We start from the raw sequence: 16873 nt of genomic DNA on the forward strand, positions 1-16873 counted from the left end.
CATTATTATAGATATCTAGAAAATACTAGAAGCAAAAATAAAATGATCACATAGTTACTGCCTAAAATGGTCACTATTAAAATGTAGACTTTTTCTGTGTCCACGCATACATTTTTAGATCGTACAGAGAGTACAAAATCACATTTTACAAACGGCTTTATAACTCACTTTGTCTAGTCATTGATCTCCATCCTTCCATTTCAGAAAATTTCCATTTCATCTGATAACCAGACTGTATTCTCATCTGTGACCCCCCAAAATGTTTCTCAGCTGGTATGTTAAGACCAGATCCAATTTAGGGTCACACATTGCATCTGTGTGATGTGTCCCTTCAGTCTGTTTTTATCCAGCCAAGTCCCTTGTTGAAGAGACAGTTGTTGAGGAGACAGTCATTTCAGAGAAAGTCCCAGCCTCTCAATTTGTGTGATAAGTTGTTGTGGTGTTATTTAGCCCATTTCTCCATCCCCTCTATTTCCTACAAAGCAAACACACATCCATAGACTTTATGGATTCAAGTTAAGCACTTTGCAACGGAATACATCATGGGTGGTATTGCTGCATTTTAAGTAGGTGTATAACAACATAAGTTTAATGCACCAATAGTAATATTGAAACTGATCAGTAGCTTACAGTGGTATATCTCTGATTCCTCCATCATAGAGTTTAGTTTTTTCTCCTTGCAACAGACTCTGGATATTCTTAAACCTCTTGAATTTGGATTTTATTAAATTGCTGATGTGCTCAGTCGTGGCCAACTCTTTGCGATCCCATGGTCTGTAGCCTGTCAGATTCCTCTGTCCATGGAATTTTCCAGGCAAGAATACTGGAGTGGGTCGCCATTTCCTTCTCCAGGGGAATCTACTAATTTCTTACTCAGCAACATCTGAGCAATAATTTACTCTTGGTCAATGAAATGCTTTCTTAAGAGTACGAATTGTTGTTCAGTTACTCAGTCATATCCGACTCTTTGCCACCCCATGGGCAGGGAAGCACACCAGGCTTCCCTGTCCTTCACTGTCTCCCAGAGTTTGCTCAAATTCATGTCCACTGAGTCAGTGATGCCATATAATGGCCTCATCCTCTGTCGTCCCCTTCTCCTGCCCTCGATCTTTCCCAGCATCAGGGTCCTTTCCAATGAGTAAGTACATCAGGCAGCCAAAGTATTGGAGCTTCAGCTTCAGCCTCAGTCCTTCCAGTGAAAATTCGGGTTGATTTCCTTTAAGATTGACTGGTTTGATCTCCTTGCTGTCCAAGGGACTCTCAAGAGTCTCCTCTAGTGCCACAGTTTGAAACCATCAATTCTTCGGTGCTCAGCTTTCTTTATAGTCCAACTCTCACATCTGTATAAGACTCCTGGAAAAACCATAGCTTTGACTAGATGGACTTCTGTCAGCAAAGTGATGTCTCTGCTTTTTAATATGCTCTGTAGGTTTGTCATAGCTTTTCTTCTGAGGACAAGCTCCAAAAATCACTGTGGGCAGTGACTGCAGCCATGAAATTAAGATGCTCGTGTCTTCATTTCACTACAGTCACTCAGTTGTATCTAACTCTTTGCAACCCCATGGACTGCAGCACGCCAGGCCTCCCTGTCCATCACCAACTCCCAGAGCTTGCTCAAACTCATGTCCATTGAGTTGGTGATGCCATCCAACTATCTCATCCTCTGTTGTCCCCTTCTTCTCCCACCTTCAATTTTTCCCAGCATCAGGGTCTTTTCCAATGAGTCAGTTCTTCGCATCAGGTGGCCAAAGTATTGGAGTTTCAGCTTCACCATCAGTCCTTCCAATGAATACTCAGGACTGATTTCCTTTAGGATGGACTGGTTGGATCTCCTTGCAGTCCAAGGGACTCTCAAGAGTCTTCTCCAACACCACAGTTCAAAAGCATCAATTCTTTGGTGCTCAGCTTTCTTTATAGTTCAACACTCACATCTATACAAGACAACTGGAAACACCATAGCCATGACTAGATGGACCTTTGTTGGCAAAGTAATGTCTCTGCTTTTTAATATGCTGTCTAAGTTGGTCATAGCTTTTCTTCCAAGGAGCAAACGTCTTTTAATTTCATGGTTTCAGTTACCATCTGCAGTGATTTGGAGCCAAAAAAAATTAAGTCTCTCACTGTTTCCATTGTTTCCCCATCTGTTTGCCATGAAGTGATGGGACCAGATGCCATGATCTTAGCTTGCTCCTTGGAAGAGTATAAGTTAATAATGACAATTTAAGAAAATATTTTCAGATACTTCAGACTATTAACTTATATATCTTTGTCACCTTATTTAATGGAATCCTCTTTTGTTAATTACTACAGGTCTAAAAACTTTAATAATTCAGCACTTTGATAGTAAATTTCAAGTCTTTCCTATAGACATGGAGATGATCTAATGTTTTTATGTTAATTTAATAATTCAAATTTTACCTGTTTTAGTTAAACTTCACCTTTACCTATCAATGTTAAGTTTGGCTACTCCAGATACTGTGTTATCTTTAGGGAGATGGGAAGGGTTTGCATTGAGGGAGGAGGGAGGCAGAGGAATTATGAAATATCTCTAATGCTTTATTTATTTGAAAGAATGCAGTTGCCCTTTGTTTCTGTGGGAAATTGGTTCCAGGACCCCCCCATGGATATCAAAATCCAAAGGTTCTCAAATCCCTTAGAGTTAGTCAGCCCTTCATATCCATGGATGTGACACCCACAGATATGGAGAGCTTACTGTATATGTTTGACACTTATCTGTAAATTTGGCATGTTTTACATTTAGAAACAGAAAAAGCAGAGAGTTAGAAAACATCATAAAAACCAGCCTGAAATATTTTAATCTAAAGTACACCAGTGTACTTGAACTTGCCAGTTTTTAAATTATGATTTATCTTTTTGTACAGAGTTTTAAATAGTCTTCCTTTGTACACCAACCCCCATTGTGTATTACCTGTGATTTCTACTTTTGAGTTTTTTATCATGCAAGAAAAAATATTGTGAATATTTACAATGTTTTCACGATCTTGCATAGTTGGCAATTGATAACTAATTTGGTAACAGTTTTGTTTACTCTTATCTTTCAACAACTCTTTTCTCAACTATGTTATCCGTTCAATATTTAATTATAATAAATACAAATGGTATAAATACTGTACCGTCAGCTCTTGAAAGCCTAGACAAATTGAGCAAAAATATTCCCTGGTGGCTCAGATGGTAAAGAATCTACCTGCAATGCCGGAGACCTGGGTTCGATCGCTGGGTTGGGAAGATCCCCCTGGAGGAGGGCATGGCAACCCATTCCAGTATTCTTGCCTGGACAATCCCCATGGACAGAGGAGCCTGGGGTCTACAATCTATGGGGTCACGAAGAGTCGGACACGACTGAGTGACTAAGCATAGCACATTAGAGAGAGCCTATTAGCTGTTCTCTACGTGTTCACAGTGCCTTGGCATTTGTCACTGTGCTTTGGAGCAGGAGTTCACAAACTCTCTGTAAGGGGTCAGATAGCAAATATTTTAGACTTTGTGAGCCTTACGGTCTTTGTCCCTACTCAAGTCTAGTGCGGAAGTAGCCACAGATAGTAAGTAAGCACATGGACGTGGTTGTGTTGCAATCAACCTTCATCTATTATGTCAGGTCATGGGCTGGATTTTGCTCATAGGCCAGTTGGCTGACCTCTGCTTTATAGAATGAACTGAGGGTTAGTTAATCCAGAGGGTCATTTAAGCAGAAGACTGTTAAAATTCCTCTATGTAGAAAGTTCTAAGTAAATTTTAGTTTGTCGAGTGAACAGTATCTTATTTTGGCATCAGTTGGGAAGTGAACAAAGTTAATTTTATAGTCAGGTTTTTATTATGTCATTCTAAAAAATTAATATGAATTGCAAGTATTGGGCAAAGGAAATTTAATTGATTTGGGAGTTTAACGGCATATTATAGAGTAAAATAGATTGTAGTTTTGAAAATAATAGATTTTGTATCTGTTGTCATTAAATATCTCCAACATTAAGTGCGGAAGAGACCATAGCTAATTATTCTTTAAAAATTAGGTTGTATTACAACCAGAAGAAAAACCATACAAGCAGCAAATATTTTTGATTGATTGCTAAAATGTTTAAGTGATTGTGATTTGCTAAGAGAATAGAGTTAGGGAGAGTACAAGTCTTAATGCTAGGAATCTCTGATCTGGAATTATATTCACCACTCTGTATATCTCAAATTCTTAAAACAACTGGTTTTAAGATTGCCGAACTGATAATGTAGCCTCTCTCAGTCCAGTTCTACACCTACCCACCTTCAAAAGGCAGTCAGGGAAACAAAATCCTCAGCAGTAAGATTCTATTAATGCTTTGTCCCTGAGCACCTGCCCTGTAATAATAAAATATTTGTCATCCTTTCAGTACAGTTTTGCAGTCTCCAGTTACTCCCAATAAAAGTTTACGATCACTTTGAAGCTTGAAGGATAAATCTTACTGTTACAGAATCCCCCTACTCCAGCTAATTTTCTTGGTAGAGATTTCTGTCATGTGTTTTGTTAGCCATTTGTACAGAATAAGATTGAAATTAGGTTATATATTTTGCATGCCATGTTTATTTTTATCATTTCTAAATCATCAGCTAAATCATCATCAAAACTTTTATCCTCACACATATGTTTAATTAAAAAGCAACTTATTCAGAGTTCAGATTTTCCTTAATTAGTTTGACTTTTCCCCCAGTACATAATAGTATTAAGATTTATCCGTGAAAACCTGCCAAATTTTAATATTGCAGTCCCCATTAGGCCTGAACTCTTATTAGGAAAATTATAAAGAGATCATGTTAAATGGGTTAGGCCAGTGTAGTTATCATGTAAATTGATGTATGAATGTTTTTATCCCTTCATAGAAGAAAGGGTATTTAAAAACTGAAATGAGTTGGGTGACCGAAGTGGATGGCCTTAAACATTCCTTCCAAGGGAGGTGCCACAGGCCTTTGTTAAAGAATTGCATCCACCTGGTTCCACCACAGCAGAGGCTGCTGTTTCTCAGACTCCAGTGCTGGCTTTTCCATCTCAGCTATACCTCTGAGTGTTCAAAGTTGCCTAAGACATGATCCTTGGGTGTTTTTTCTCTTGGTCCTTTGCCTCAATACTATCTTATGGTCCTTATGGTATCTTATCTTATTTTTACTACCAGCCTTCATCATCTTCCTGGGCTTCATATATGCATGTCCACTACCCCCTGGACATCTCTATCCAGATGTATACAGGCGTCTTGAACGTTTGTCCCTGTTATCATCATCCTCTGCACACATAACTTTTTCTTACCCATTGTTTACATCTCAGAAAATGATACCACATTCCACTCAGTTGCCCAGGCCAAAAACTCAGTTCTCTCATTCCCCACATGTAAATGCGTGAACATAATCATATTATCTCTCCGTCCGAAATATCCCAAACCTTGGTATTTCTCACTCCCTGCATTCTCATTCTCCTAGACAAGGCCTCTTCATCTCTTACCTGGCCTTAGGAAAGATGTTCAGCTTCACTAAGACCTTCCAATCAATAGTTCATTCTCTTTCCAAGAAACCAAAGTACTAAAAAAGATAAATCAGACCTGTAACCCCTATTTAAAAACTCTTCATTAGAATAAAATTCAAGCTGTTCACCGAGACCCTATGTGAACTGGCACTCACCTGCCACTCCGCGTCATCTCCTGCAACATTCCTCTTGGTCCGCAAGCTTCAGGCCTTTCTGTTACCCACACACACTCAGCTTTTTCTTGCCTGGGGCCTTTCTCATGTTTTGTCTAGAGCACTCTTTGTTTCAGAGCTTTCCAAGACTGATTCCTTCTTTTCATTCATGTGGCATCCAGCTGCCCTGTATAAAATAGCAGCACCCTTTCCCCCTAGCACTCCCTGTTCCTCTGACTTGTTTTCTTCATGGCATGTACCACCTGACCTGTATTTATTGGGACTTGCTTGATTTGTTCTCTCTCCTCTCTTGTGATTTGACTCAGGGTAGTTACAGAGGTTTGACCTGTGGGAAAATGAATCCAGTGCAGCTCCTCTAAAGGAAATGATTGCCCCTATGGATGGGAGCTGTATTAGGCAACAAAAGATTTTTCAGCCTCCTCCTGGGCTCCGGCGTATGCAATCTCAGTTCTCCTCCTCTTGTTTCCTACTTTGTATCCGTTCCTATCACACAAATGTACCATCTTGACCTCTTCCTTGCTAAAGAGAAATTCCAAACATTTGCTAAATGCTTGGCTGCAGTTGTTAAAGCAGGAATAAAAATTAAATTGTCGGCTCTGGGTTGTCAGGAACCCAGACATGGAAACAGGCATGTAAAATTTGCTTGTAGTTTAGACATCCAGTTCAATCCCACAAGATGCCTCTCTGTCACAAAATGTGTCAGTGGTATCTCGGGTGAAAGCTAGAGGAGAGATTAGTGAAGGACGAAGAAGAACTCAACTTTCTTCATTTGGCATCTACTGTAAAAGCGCTGAGCATGTCTATTTCTGGTCCTGGGAAAGCTACCCATCATCATGTGAAAGCTGTGTTTTGCAGTTCAGTTTGCTTGGGTTGCACTATTTTTCAGAGAGACTCAAAAAAAGACAGGGTAGACCGAGTCCTTACCCAATATCCATGGTTCTGGAATGGCCAAAGCCAAGCTTATTAAAAGGAGTGATGATGTTAAGATAGAATACTTCTACGCGGGTTGCTTCCCTCTCCATTCTCATGACAACCACTTAATTTTGGAGTCACATACAGGCTGGAGGCTGCTTTACAAATGACATTGGCCATTACTGTTCCGGAAGCATGTATGTGGGACTTATTTCCCATGGAGTTCTATTATGGTAATCCCATCTAAGTCCAAACTTCCACCCCACTAGGGTTCCTCATGTCGTGGAGTTTATTTCCCCCCAAAACAAGTTATCTCCTTGAACAGCCATGATCCAGTTATACCTAACATTCTGGCATTATATCCACCAAGTATATACTTCAACTGATCTCTCAACCTTTGGGGTAAGAGAAAGTATTTGTCACAGGCCACAATACCTAAATTTTATCTTCATTTTTTTATCCTATTTGCAACTCTTTTGCCTAAGGCAATTAGCCTTACTGTGGTGATTTAGACTAATGCCTAGTGGAATCTATCTTGGCAGCTCATAGGATGTGAAAAAAAAAAAAAATACACCCTTCAACTTCCAACAGTCTTTCTTTCCCCAGCTTTAATCCATAATTTAATATATCCATTCAGAGATTTTTCATCCATCAAACAACACTATTTTGTTTTCATGAAACATTTTATTGGTTTCTTATGTATTTTCATCATTAAATGCACTTGGGTTATAATTCAACTCTTTGTTCAAAAACTGGCTTTTCATATTGTCATTAATAATTCATAAGCTCCATAGAATTACTTTAGGCCTTTTAACCAAGTATCTTGAATCTTAACATATCCAGTGTCATTTTCGCTTCTAATTTAGAAAAAAAAAAAATGATTGTGACAGGCCTTGCTGTCTCAGGAGACCTTGAATAAGAATTTTATTCCTGTTTCTTGTTTCTTTTAAAGTTCAGGATGGTTTAAAAACCTGGAGTGTAGAAAATGCTGCTTATCACAAGTAACAAAAACATGCCAGCTACATGACCTCACAGACTAAAAAGTACCGGTAAAGGTCAGAGGAGGAAAGTTTCCATCAAAGTTCGTCACAGATCTAAGTGTTGTTCTCAAAGTCCCAGAGGCACCCCCAGTCAGTTACTAAACTGCATGCATGCATGCTTCTCCCTAAATTATTAGGAAACCATAATGAATTCAAAGGTCTCTTACTGGGATCAGACCCACCAGGTTTGCCTGGCTGAACTGGATGTAGAAACATGCCCCGGTACTTTTAGAATCTTGACATTTACTCCCCTAAAGAAGCCACACTTAGAAATTTGAAGAGTGAACTAAATCTGGAAATAATGAGAATTTGGTATGTATTTTTCAGAGCTGTAATTCAAGTAGATAGTTGGGGTTGAATTTCTTTCTTCCTCTTTTTCCTTCATTCTTCTGTGTTTTCCTTTCTCTTTTACAATGAAAAGAGACCTGGTTTTTTTGGAGGGGAGGAAAAGAATTTTCTCTGGATTGTTTCTTTCCTCTCAATATCAATTTTCTCTTAAGTTCCATTGGGATCTGTACTCATAAAATAAAGCAGCTTATACGATCTGCTTCATTAAAGTCAAGTTGAATCTGATTCTTTTAGAATGGTAGGGTGTGTTGAAGCACTAGAATATCTCAAAGAAATGAGGCCATTTTCTTTACAAATTCATGTTTTTCTAAGATGAGGGGTTATTGAAAGAATAATTTTCAGTCACTCTGATGTATATAAAACTGCTACACAGAACCATTATGGATTTTTGAGGAATAAGAGGAACAAAAGAGGACTTTGCTCATCCAAGGCTAGAATTTTTTAATCAAGTGAAAATCAGTCTCTGTATTTGAGAGCAGCTGATTCCACTGGAAATGTATTAATGCAGAGGCTGATTGTCACATTTCACAACTGTGTTTTACTTGCGTTTGTAATTGTGATGTGGCAACTACTGTCTGCCCTTTTACATCAAGAAATTTTTAATCACGTCGATTCTCTGACCTGGAGAAATGGCACCCCGAAGGACAGAGTAAAGACCCTTGACTGCTTCAGTGCGGGGCTTCTCCGACTTAGTGCGTGTGTGAATCAACATGTGGATTTCTTTTTTAAACTTCAGATTCTAGATCAGTCTATCAGGGGTGGGCCCTAGAGTCTGCATTTCTAACAAGCTCCAGGCGATACTCATGCTGCTGGGCCACAGACCACACTTTGAAAAGCAAGACTTTAGAATATGTTTATGTAAAAATTCCAAGTTGAAGCATTCTGAAATTGGAGGGGGAGGGTGGAATCAAGGGTGTTGGCATGTCTAAGGACCGGCCATTGATTAAATCCTGGTCCCCTGGAGAAGGGCGTGGCAACCCACTCCAGTATTCTTGCCTAGAGAATCCCACGGACAGAGGAGCCTGGTGGGCTACAGTCCACGGGGTCGCAAAGAATCAGACATGATGGAAGTGACTTAACACAACAAGGACAGGCCAGTGATTAAATCTGTACCTTCATAAAGCACGAAACAAGTTGTGTGTTACCTAAGTGTCAAGTACTAACACTCTTTTAGTAGCAAACACACGAACAGCTTAAACTTGAATTCCTTGAGAATGGAGATTATATTTTACTAAGTTCTAGTCCAGTGGTGTCCAGCCTTTCTGGCACCAGGGATCGGCTTCATGGAAGACAAAATCTTTCCACAGACTTGAGCGGGGGATGGTTTCAGGATGATTCAAGCACATTATATTTACTGTGTACTTTTTTCCTGTTATGATTACATCAGCTCAACCTCAGATCATCAGGCATTAGATCCTGGAGGTTGGGGACCCCTGTTCTTAGTCTTCATATTCCTAGAGCCTAGCAAATGCCCAGGAATCTATAGATGGCCAATTAGTGAGCTGAACTGAATTGAATCAAGTTGAATTGATTGAATTTCATGAGAACTGTAAAAGAATGACCTGCTTTTGTATATTTAAAACCACTAGTTTTATATTTGTATTGCTTTTATGTATAGATTTAATACTCTGTCAGTAATTTATAATTGACCAATATTCATACTTGTTTTCCTTTTAAAAGTATACCCTTAAAATGCAATGTGAAAAAATAAATATAAATCAAAGGTAGTGAAGATTCAAGAAGCCAAAGCCCTGGTATGCCCAGGAGTATTAAACAAAATTCTATCTCCAGTAAAAGGACTTTGACAATCATTTCTTATTTAAAAATTTTATTCTGGAGGTAAGAAAGTAGGCATTCCTGGGGTGTTTAGGCAGATTCAAACCTGTTCTTCCCATTTCTGAAAGAGTATACTTTAATATTGTCTTCAGTAAATTATACAGATATCAAAATGTTACAGTTAGTATGTTTGCATCCTAGAAGGATTTCAGAAAATCACTGGATCAATTTCAGTCTACATGAACAAACTTGAATGCTATTTTTTATTTTTTCCTTTCAATATTTGATTTTGCTTCTTGTATTTTTAATAGCTTTATTGAGATATAATTCACATACCCTACAGTTAACTCATTAAAAATCCACAGTTGGCTTTTATTATATTCACAGAGTTGTATATATATTGCCACAAAACAATTTTAGAACATTTTCATTACTCCAAAAAGTCCTGTACTCCTTAGCCATCACTTCCTAATTCCTTTATCCCCTAATTTTTCTTCTGTCTCTGGGCAACTACTAACTTACTTTCTGTCTCTATAAATTTTCCTGTTCTGGACATTCATATAAATGGAGCCATACGATGTGTGGTCTCTTGTGACTGACTCACTTAGTATACTATTTCAAGGCTGATTCATGTTGTAGCATGTTATCAATACTTCATTCTTTTTATGACTGTATAATATTTCCTTTGGAGAAGGAAATGGCAACCTACTCCAGCATTCTTGACTGGAGAATCCCATGAACAGAGGAGCCTTGTGTGCTGCCGTCCATGGGGTTAGATAAAGAGTTGGACACAACTGAGCAACTCAACAACGATATTTCCTTTGGTTGTTTATTTGTTGTTGGGCATCTAGGTTATTTCCATTCAGTTGTTAATAATGCCACTATAAACATTCATGTACAAGTTTTTGTGTGAAAGTATATTTTTATTTGTCTTGTATATATACCTAAGAGTGAAATTTCCAAATCATATGTTAACTCTGTGTTTATTAACCTTTTGACCTGTCAGACTCTTTTCCAAAGCGGCTGCAATGCTTTACATTCCCATCAGCAATGTATGAGGATTCCAGTTTCTCTACATCCTCCCCAATCCTGTTATTATCTTTTTGATCATAGCTGTCTTAGTGGTATCTCAGTGTGGTTTTGACTTGCATTTCCCTGATTACTTATCATGTTGAGTATCTATTCACATGCTTATTGACCATTTATATTTATTTTTTCTTTTTTGGGAAATATCTAGCAGATTCATTGCCCATTTCTTGGTTGGGTTGTCTTTTTATTATTGAGTCATCAGAGGTCTTTATATTATCTAGATACCAATTCCTAATTGGATAACATGATGAGAAAAATATTTTTCCCATTCTGTGGGTTTTCTTTTTACTTGATAGTGCCCTTTGAAACACAAAAGTCTTCAAATATGATGAAACCCAATTTATTTTTTCTTTTGTTGTTTGTGTTTTGATACTGATCCAAGAAACCAAGGCCAGTTGAAAGGTGATGAAGGGTTTACTCCTAAGAATTTTATAGTTTTCTAGCTGTCACATTTTGGTCTTTGATCGATTTTTAGTTAATTTTTGTATATGATTTCCTTTTATTTTTTTAAGTGCTGTGATCTTGGCTACCATGCAAGTCTAAACAGAGCCCTGAGAACATATCTCTCTGCGGAGTATAACCTTGAAACCTCCAGACATGAGGGCTTAGACATTATTGAGAATGCAGTTGACAATTTGGAGCCCAGGAGCGATAAGCAGAGATTCATGGAGATGTACCCTGCTGCATTCTGCCCACCAATGAAGTTTGAGTTTCAGTCTCACATGGGTGATGAGGTCAGTATTTGAGTATTTTAATAATAATGAATTGTCTCTAAACTTACATTACTCTTCCCCTGCTGTACCCAGCAGTTTAAGAATTCTTAGTTGATTTCTCACTCCTGCCTTTGCATGGGGTCTTAGCATAACACTCTGTGATCAGCCGCTATCACTTTTTAAAGCAAGGGTCAAACACTCCAGTGCCTCCAGAGACCAAAGAGATGGAGGTGCAAACTGGCTTGCCTGTAAGCACTAAACTGTTGAAGGATAATTAGTGAGTTCTTCCTTTCCCTCAAGATATTCAAATATAAGTTTAAAACAAAACATTTTGTTGGCCTAATAGAAGCTATCTGAAGACTTCTTATAATCCTGATTTAAAGATCCCCATAAAGAAAAATAATTACAAATGGCAGGAAAATGAAAGAGAGGAAAAAAGATACAAAACATTTTTTTAAGACTCAAGTCATCTCCAGACTGTTAAAATGAGCATTAGAAACAATGTATTATCTTAGGTTCTTCATGTGAATTTAGCTTTGTCTTATTCTGTGCAAGGAGAGAATCCATTTAAATCATTTATGAGTTACAGTGGTATATTTATTGTCTGTGAACAGGAGGAAACAAGAAAAACCAATTATTGGAGCATGCTATATAGCACTCAGTGTCCCAGCTGTGCAAAATGATACTCATAGATTAAAAACTCAATTTTAGCTTATTGTGGTGACAGTATGTTTTTAAAAATAGATGTTAATTATAATTTCCATGGCAGATTTCTTCTTTAATGCCATAATTTCTTTGGAACACCTAATGTTAAAATTTAAAAGATATGTATGTATGTACCTGATGTATTTCCAACCTAATTTTATTTTTGCTTGATTTGGTAGAGTGAATTACTTGATTAAAAGTGATAAGCAGTTTTTATGCCAGTAGCACATGAATTTTACGGGCGAGTGGCTTATCCCACACAGAGTTTTATTTCTAAAACCAATTGGTTACTGTTTTAATCTTTTGGTTATGGACGGATATGCTAAACACAGAATGATAAAATGTCACAGACAAGTGATTTCAATTGGGTTCAAAGTTTTTACTTTTTTATTTTAATATAATAAGCCTCTTGCCCTTTTTTAGGGCCAGTTCTGCCTGTGAGCAATAGTGTCTATGATGTGTCTTAGAGACTCCGTAAAAGGAAACCCTCATCTGCCAAGACCATTTCTGTAACCAGAAAGATGAGAAGAAATTGTTTGTTTCTAATCTGATTCTATTATAATTAAAAGTCTCTATTTTTTTTTTTACCCTAATTGAGATTGTAGCCAAAATATCTTTCTCCCAAAGCCTAAGACTGGTGACTTTTTCAGTTTAATGATTTGGCTGGTAATTGGCAAGAAAAGCCATGGGTGAAAGATACAAAAAATAGCACTTTTTCTGAGTTTTCAGTGTGTGCCAAGCAGTGCTGTAAGTGCTTCATGAACATCATCCCATTTTCATCCCCACCACAAGCCTATGTTAAAGGTACTCTTACTGTCCCCATTTTACAGACAAGGAAACTGAGGTTTAGTAACTTACCACAGTCACCCAGCTGACTGTCATTGGTAGGCTCTGCCACCTGCCCTACTTTGCCGGCATGACCATACGTTTGGATCACCCTTCACACTGCCAGGTACTTATTCCACGAGATGGGCGTCAGCATCAGAGCTCCATCACCAGCAACTGCCCCGTTCTTCACGGGAGGCTTCCTACGGCTGCTCTCTGCCCAGTCTTATCCAGGCCAAGCAGCCGCATCCTACTCTCACCACTTACATAAACAAGTTCATATTTAACACTGGAGTGTTGAGGTGGCTGTTAAAACTAAAATATGTCATTGGACTCTTGAAGGGACCCGCGATTCGCGCAGCCTTTTCGTGGGAGAGCCGTGCCTCGGGAGCCTGGCTGCAGCGCGCCCCGTCCTAACTGCTCTCTGATTGCCCGATAGGTGTGCCAGGTCAGCGCCCAGCAGCCCGTCCAAGCGGAGCTCATGCTGAGGTACCAACAGCTGCAGTCCCGCCTGGCCACGCTCAAGATCGAGAACGAGGAGGTAAGCGTGCTTTCTGCCCCCACGAGTAACCTAATTCTGATGTAAACTGGGAGACGTTTTCACTTGACGTAAGCATTTAATGGTGTAACTGTGATCTCTTCATCATGCATTTTCAGCTAAAACAGGGTTCCTAAAATACTCCTTATAGAGGATAAATGCAAAGGTTCTGCATTCCACCGTGAAAGTATTAGTCACTCAGTTATGTCCAACTCTGTGTGACCCCATAGACTGTAGCCTACCAGGCTCTTCTGTCCATGGGATTTCCCAGGCAGGAATACTTGAGTGGGTTACCATTTCCTTCTCCAGGAGATCTTCCAGACCCAGGGATCAAACCGGGTCTCCTGCATTACAGGCTAGCTCTTTAGCATCTGAGCCTCCAGGGAAGACCATAGATGACTACTTTACCAGGGACTCACTACATCCATATAACACACCTTTTATTCTTAAATACTGAAGGTGGTTCCCTATAGATTATCAAATCCAACATATGCTTCAAGAATCTACATGAATATGTGGAAAGAAATGCCTGATGTATTAATTTAATCCTAATTTTTTAAATTAACATAAATTTTTTATGCTTTTTTTGTATCATTAGATTTTTGATATTGAACATGGCATTACTGATACAATTAGTACAAAGTAGTATTTTAACACAGTACTTGTGGTAAAACAGTTATCCTCCAATTAAAAATAAAAGTTAAAAAAATAGTATTTGAATGGGAGGATAAAACTGTTTATTTGCTGACATTACTGGACTTAAATGGATAGAACATTAAATGTGAATTATAAATACATGTTGAACCAGAAAGAAGTTGTACTGTTCAGCTGCCTGTTTCTGAAATTAATTTAATTAAATCCACATTCTCCTTGAATAAAAATCAGAACCAAAATGTTTCTTGTGTTAATCAAGGTACTCACTTGTAACTTCAGTTCAGTGCAGTTCAGTCACTCAGTCGTGTCCGACTCTTTGCGACCCCATGAATCGCAGCACGCGAGGCCTCCCTGTCCATCACCAACTCCCAGAGCTTACTCAAACTCGTGTCCACTGAGTAGGTGATGCCATCCAACCATCTCATCCTCTGTCGTCCCCTTCTCCTCCTGCCTTCCATCTTTCCCAGCATCAGGGTCTTTTCCAATGAGTCAACTCTTCACATGAGGTGGCCAAAGTATCATAGTTTCAGCTTCAGCATCAGTCCTTCCAATGAACACCCAGGACTGATCTCCTTTAGGATGGACTGGTTGGATCTCCTTGCAGTCCAAGGGACTCTCAAGAGTCTTCTCCAACACCACAGTTCAAAACCATCAGTTCTTCCACACTCAGCTTTTTTCACAGTCCAACATTCACATTCATACAAGTCCACTGGAAGAACCATAGCCTTGACTAGACGGACCTTTGTTGGCAAAGTATTGTCTCTGCTTTTTAATATGCTGTCTATATTGATCATAACTTTCCTTCCAAGGAGTAAGCATCTTTTAATTTCATGGCTACAATCACCATCTGCAGTGATTTTGGAGCCCAAAAAGATAAAGTCTGACACTGTTTCCACTGTTTCCCCATCTATTTGCCATGAAGTGATGGGACCAGAGGCCATGATCTTAGTTTTCTGAATGTTGAGCTTTAAGCCAACTTTTTCACTCTCCTCTTCACTTTGATCAAGAGGCTATTTTAGCTTCCTCTTCACTTTCTGCCCATAAGGTGGTTGTCATCTGGCATATCTTGAGGTTATTGATAATTTCTCCCAGAAATTCTTGATTTCCAGCTTGTGCTTCTTCCAGGCCAAGCATTTCTCATGATGTACTCTGCATATGAGTATATAAGCAGGTGACAACATACAGCCTTGATGTACTCCTTTTCTTATTTGGAACCAGTCTGTTTTTCCATGTTCAGTTCTAACTGTTGCTTCCTGACCTGCATACACGTTTCTCAAGAGGCAGGTCAGGTGGTCTGGTATTCCCATCTCTTTCAGAATTTTCCACAGTTTATTGTGATCCACATAGTCAAAGGCTTTGGCATAGTCAATAAAGCAAAAATAGATGTTTTTCCTGGAACTCTCTTGCTTTTTTGATGATCCATCAGATGTTGGCAATCTGATCTCTGGTCCCTCTGCCTTTTCTAAAACCAGCTTGAACATCTGGAAGTTCACGGTTCACGTATTGCTGAAGCCTGGCTTAGAGAATTTTGAGCATTACTTTTACTAGCGTGTGAAAGTGAGCTACAAATTGTGTGAAAAATTTGAGCATTCTTTCGCATTGCCTTTCTTAGGATTGGGATGAAAACTGACCTTTTGCAGTCCTGTGGCCACTGCTGAGTTTTCCAAATTTGCTGGCATATTGAGTGCAGCACTTTCACAGCATCATCTTTCAGGATTTGAAATAGCTCAACTGGAATTCCATCACCTCCACTGCTTTGTTTGTAGGGATGTTTTCTAAGGCCCACTTGACTTCACATTTCAGAATGTCTGACTCTAGGTGAGTAATCACACCATTGTAATTATCTGGGTCGTGAAGATCTTTTTTGTACAGTTCTTCTGTGTATTCTTGCCACCTCTTCTTAATATCTTCTGATTCTGTTAGGTCCATACCATTTCTGTCCTTTATCGAGCCCATCTTTGCCTGAAATGTTCCCTTGATATCTCTAATTTTCTTGAAGAGATCTCTAGTCTTTCCCATTCTGTTGTTTCCCTCTATTTCTTTGCATTGATCGCTGAGGAAGGCTTTCTTATCTCTCCTGGCTATTCTTTGGAACTCTGTATTCAAATGGAAATATCTTTCCTTTTCTCCACACTTCTCTTCTCTTCACAGCTATTTGTAAGGCCTCCTCAGACAACCATTTTGCTTTTTTGTATTTCTTTTCCTTGGGGATGGTTTTAATCCCTGTCTCCTGTACAGTGTCACAAACCTCCATCCATAGTTAATCAGGCACTCTGTCTATCAGATCTAGTCCCTTAAATCTATTTCTCACTTCCACTGCATAATCATAAGGGATTTGATTTAGGTCATACCTGAATAGGCTAGTGGTTTTCCCTACTTTCTTCAGTTTCAGTCTGAATTTGGCAATAAGGAGTTCATGATCTGAGCCACAGTCAGCTCCTGGTCTTGTTTTTGCTGACTGTATGGAGCTTCTCCATCTTTGGCTGCAAAGAATATAATCAATCTGACTTCAGTGTTGACCATCTGGTGATGTCCATGTGTAGAGTCTTCTCTTGTGCTGTTGGAAGAGGGTGTTTGCTATGACCAGTGCATTCTCTTGG

The 16873-nt window shown here is 38.9% G+C and overlaps 1 protein-coding gene across 2 annotated transcripts in view; it reads left to right on the forward strand.

Annotated features, from left to right (window-relative positions):
- The window catches only part of SRGAP1 (SLIT-ROBO Rho GTPase activating protein 1), a 316119-nt gene that overhangs the window by 206971 nt on the left and 92275 nt on the right, over nucleotides 1-16873 (forward strand). For both annotated transcript variants that reach the window (XM_043447019.1, XM_043447018.1), the window contains exons 7-8: nucleotides 11351-11572; nucleotides 13521-13622. In XM_043447019.1, the coding sequence (XP_043302954.1) occupies nucleotides 11351-11572; nucleotides 13521-13622 (324 nt within the window). The remainder of the gene's footprint in view (nucleotides 1-11350; nucleotides 11573-13520; nucleotides 13623-16873) is intronic.

This window comes from Cervus canadensis, chromosome 25 (assembly GCF_019320065.1).
Source record: "Cervus canadensis isolate Bull #8, Minnesota chromosome 25, ASM1932006v1, whole genome shotgun sequence".
Lineage (NCBI taxonomy): Eukaryota > Metazoa > Chordata > Mammalia > Artiodactyla > Cervidae > Cervus > Cervus canadensis.